General features: G+C 40.4%; 1 protein-coding gene across 1 annotated transcript in view; it reads right to left on the reverse strand.

Moving 5' to 3' along the window:
- Positions 1-5,000, reverse strand: part of alk (ALK receptor tyrosine kinase) — a 252,098-nt gene that overhangs the window by 1,567 nt on the left and 245,531 nt on the right. The window contains exons 26-29 of the mRNA XM_030786739.1: positions 3,779-3,871; positions 1,274-1,375; positions 930-1,064; positions 77-167 (exon numbers count right to left, since the gene is read on the reverse strand). Coding sequence (XP_030642599.1) covers positions 77-167; positions 930-1,064; positions 1,274-1,375; positions 3,779-3,871 — 421 coding nt within the window. The remainder of the gene's footprint in view (positions 1-76; positions 168-929; positions 1,065-1,273; positions 1,376-3,778; positions 3,872-5,000) is intronic.

Consider the following 5,000-nt stretch of genomic DNA (forward strand, 5'->3'; position numbering starts at 1 on the left):
CAGAGAATTAAAAGAATACATTTAATCAAGTTTTTGTTTGTCAGTCAGAATGAGGGGTGGGGGTTTGACACAACACCTGGAGGCAAAAATCAATCCTCTCCAGGATGGTGGAAAAGTTTGGCCTGTCCTCTGGTTGATGCTGCCAGCTCTGTGTCATGATGCGATACCTGTAACACACACACACACACACACACACACAAACACACACGCATCATTACAGTGCATTTTTCTCTCATTTTTGTAGAATGAACAAGACAGTTTACTGAGTGTGTAATTGACTTTGAGTAACTGAATGCAAAATTACCAACTGAGATTTGACTTAATAAAACCTGTTTGTCCTCTTTGTAATTTCCATTTCTAATCATTAGCCATTTGACTGCATTCTCAAAGCAATATGCATGTGTAATGTGTAATGACCTAGAGTGTACTCGCTCTCTGGCACAAAGTTAAGGTTTCACCTGATGAAAGATTCATTTTAGTGCAAAAAAATGAAAAAAAAAGAAAGAAGAATACAAAAGGAAATTCTGTATATCCAATTTCCCTTTGTAAATTTAACATCCACTTATTAATGATGAATCAACACTTCCCATTTAAGATAAATGGAAAGAAAATACAAACATATTTGGGGAGGAGTGAAAACTGAAAACCATTAGTGTTTCTATTTCTTTAGCTTTTCTCCATCTTTCTATTTTCTTATATCTCCATCTCTCTACATCTTTGCATTTTCTTACTTTCTAGCTTCTGTCTTCTCCATCTCATCCCTGTAACTGTGTGAAGGAGTGTGTATATGTATATCTGTGAGTATAATCATGTATATGATTGTGGACTCCTGTCCCTGTTTGGTACATATGTTTTGGTACATATGCCTGTGTGGATGTGTTGCTGGTTTTATTTATTAGAAGTACTGCTGATGATCAGGCCTCACTCACACTGGTCCTGGACAGTTTTTAGGAGGGTCCATCCTGCCCCCGTTTGTGACAAACTCCAGGACCTCCTGGTTACTGCGGCTGGGATACGGCATGTACCCCAGAGAGAAGATCTCCCACAGCAGAATGCCAAAAGACCTGAGGGAACAAAGACAAAGAGAGAAGGATGAGAGCAGGAAAGAAAAAGAAGAGAAGAGACCGTACCATTTTCATGGGAAAAAAAAAATTATTAGAACCAAATAAATAAGCAACAAGTAATGGTGGAGAAATTGACTTTATGACTTGGGAGTACATGAGACAAACATACATAAAGAAATGTTGAAAATGAAAAGGGAAATGCCACTTACCACGTATCAGTCTTAGAGGTGAAAATTCCCTCCATAAAAGCCTCAGGAGGCATCCACTTGACTGGCAGCATGGCACGGCCCCCTTTTCTGTAATAACTGGCCCTAGAGTCAAACACACACACACACACACGAACATACACACACAGGGTTTGTAAAACCACGGATTGTGACATAGCTGCCCATATTTGATACAGGCGCAAGAAGGGAGAGAGAGGCAGAGAGAGAGAGAGAGAGAGAGAGAGAGAGAGAGAGAGAGAGAGAGAGAGAGAGAGAGAGAGAGAACATAAAGTACAAAAAATAAGGGAGAATTAGAGAGAGAGAGAGATGCAGGCTTAGAGAGGCATGACCGTAGTCATGGAGACATGTACATCCACAGTCCCAAATCTGAATACATTCAGTGATAAATTCATTTTTATTCTCATGTCTCTTCAATGCATAGTCTATATTAGACTTTAAAACCTCTCCTTTCTCCCTGTTGCATATAAGGCCTCTGTAACAATATATTACAATATCAAAAAGAACTCTTACACATTCAAGAGAAAAATCTGCTTTTGAGTGTGTGTGTGTGTGTGTGTGTGAACTTTAACGAACTTATATAATGATCATAACCTTTATTCCAATCAAAATTAATTATAGTCGATAACTGAGTTTGTGACAGAGACTGCACAGGCTGTGTAATAGTCACAGAGATAATAGTGGGGAATGTAGAGTAATCTCCTCATCTGGGAAAAGAATCCCTCTCAGGTCACGCACAGCACCTCTGCCACCTCTTTGAGTCTGAGACCCCTTCTTCTCATTCAAAGCCCCGCTTATCTGATTGAGAGTCTATTGTCAATCTCCCTGATCTCCTGCCGAAAGGAACTTATCTGAGCCTATCTGCACCCAGCTGCCATGGAGTGTCTCATCCTCTGATTGCTACCTGTGTCCCCTGTGTTGTCACAGCAATAAGTATGGAATCCTTAAACCACCTGTTTGTCAGAAAAGGAAACACTGAGCCCTAGTTTGTGTGTGTGTGTGTGTGCGTGCGTGCGTGCGCATGTGTGTGTGCATCTTTAGAGATGGTGAGGGGGCGTTAAGATACACAAGAACAGCTCTGGCCTCTGTTAGCCAGGTTATGCTCTTTTTCTTTATAAACTGGTGCATGGTCCTTTGAGATAGAGCTATTCATGGTAAGTCAGAGCGAGAACATATTTTTATACACATACGTATGTGTTCTCTCTCTAACCCAGCCTACGTGAGCAGTCTGTCAGAAGTTTAGTTAAGCTTCAGACAAAGAGAGAGACACAAACGTGACACAACCTCTGAGCTCATATAAAGTGTGACACTGCCTGGATCATACAGGCTTAGATATGTCATCAGTTACATCTTAGAAAGGAATGAAGAAAGCAGGGATGAGGTGATAGTTGCATATTGTCAGACTTTGATTAAGTTTAACTTCAAGGACATGATATCTGCACTTGACAGGCATGAGTGACTGCAAAGAATGTTGTTTATGACATACTGATGTGTGTGTGTGTGTGTGTGTGTGTGTGTTTATGTCCATTTGAGAATCACATAACCCAGACTTCAACTCTATGAACACACACATACACATTCACACACGTCCTTTAGACAGACAGAACTGTCAGTGGAAATTCTCAAAGCACAGAGAAAACCAGACAGTGGATCAGAGGAACACATGATAAAACAGACACTCCCTTGTCCTTCTGAACTCTCCTAAATTCCCCTCTGTGGGGCTGAGCAGGGACAGCAGAAAATCTACATCAGCAATTAGTGCACGCTCCTGCACTGTGGACTTCCCACAGGAGAGCAGAATCTCTGCCCTTAACTGCCTAACATGTACACACTCCCTACAACATCCCAGTGCTGTTCACACACAGGTGGGTGATGCAGTAATGACATGGTTGGACCCCTCCCCTGATTAAATCAACTAAAGCTACTCAAATATATAACGTACAGCTATATAACGTACCGACACACAGAAACCTCCAGGAAGCCCAATTGAAGACAGTCATGATTAATGTGTATTTACCACATTCTGTCTACAGAAGAACAAGGTTCACAACTAATTTGAAAATGCATAAATGAATACAATATAAGTGGGTCCTTCAGGGAGAGAGAGAGAGAGAGAGAGAGAGAGAGAGAGAGAGAGAGAGAGAGAGAGAGAGAGAGAGAGAGAGAAGGATGGGGGAGTTATCTAATGAAATCAGATAAGAATAAAATATAAAGAGAAATCCATGTGGATTTAATTAGTGTCACCTTATATTCTCTTAAATGTTGCATTCTTGTTTCATTTCAGAGAAAATAATTACTTCAGAGAATAAATACCTCACCAACTAAATATCTAACTAACTAATTAAATGAAAAAATGGATTAATAAAAATGGAATATTTCTATAGGTAAATACACACATTTTATTTCATATGCATAGACATTTTGGTAAGTTTTTGGTAAGGAGTATGACATATGCTGTAAATCAGTTTGCCTAAAATGAATTGAGTTTACCTATATATGTCTCTGGCCATTCCAAAGTCTCCAATCTTAGCCACCCTCCCTGGACCCTTACATGTCAGCAGACAATTCCTAGCAGCAATGTCCCTGAAGAAAAAACAAAGAAACAAAAACCATGTTCACTGTGAGGAGCTTTGTAGGACCGTTAGGAGATATGATCAGCACTTGTCAGAAGAGGTGTGTGCTATAAAAACCTTTAAAGGAAAGAAGAAAGAGAGGGTGTGTGTGTGAGAGAGAGAGAGAGAGAGAGAGAGAGAGAGAGAGAGAGAGCGAGAGAGAGAGAGAGAGAGAGAGAGAGAGAGAGAGAGAGAGAGAGAGGGAGGGAGAGAGAAGCTCCAGTTAAGCCCAAGTTGCTCTAGGGACTCTTCATTTGCAAAGCACTTAAGCTCCGCATACCCACGTTGGGAACTACATTTTCAGAGATGCCTCTGTAACACTGTTAATTGCTGAAACTTTTCTGTTACAGATAATACAGAACAAAACAGAATACATTTGTTTAAAGCATATGTGAAAAACATGGAACTTTTGCAAGATTGAGATATATACTTAAACTTTCCCGGGAACAGTGAATATTCTTGACAAAGTTGTGTTTGACGTGACATCACTGTATAAACACTCCTCATTTCTGTGGTTAAGGATCATTAAATTAATCATTTTCCATTAATTGAAAATCATTCTGGGAAAAGATTTACCCTAAACATGTTTCAAAGGAACCTTTGAGAGAAACCTCAGGTAATATTGTGAGAAAACAATTATTCAAAGCAGGAGAAATTAATTGGAATGAAAACAGCAAACACAAGAAATTGACTTCTAACTAGTGGAACTTCTATACTGACGAGAAGGTGGTTACAAGGACATTGTTTAAAATAAGAGAAAATCACTATGGTAATTGTGCCAAAGGTGACAAAGCCTCCACTGGTCTCGCGCGCACGCGCGCGTGTGTGTGTGTATGTGTGTAGGTTTATCTGTATGCCTGGGCGCGTGTGTATGTAGTATGTCGGCTAAGAGTTGCCCAAAGTTTGTGTGCCAGGGTGCGTGCACATGGCCGAAGTAAATCCGAAAGTTAAAAGCGATCATAGGACACGGTGAGTGAATTTTAATACAGTCTGCTGAGGTTAAGGATACAGCCTCTGTGTGAGTCTCAGCTCCCCACATCATTAGCTGGATTGATGACTGAACAGCACATGCTGCGTAAATGAGCTCTAATTGGACTCGT

This window comes from Chanos chanos, chromosome 10, assembly GCF_902362185.1.
Source record: "Chanos chanos chromosome 10, fChaCha1.1, whole genome shotgun sequence".
Taxonomy (NCBI): domain Eukaryota; kingdom Metazoa; phylum Chordata; class Actinopteri; order Gonorynchiformes; family Chanidae; genus Chanos; species Chanos chanos.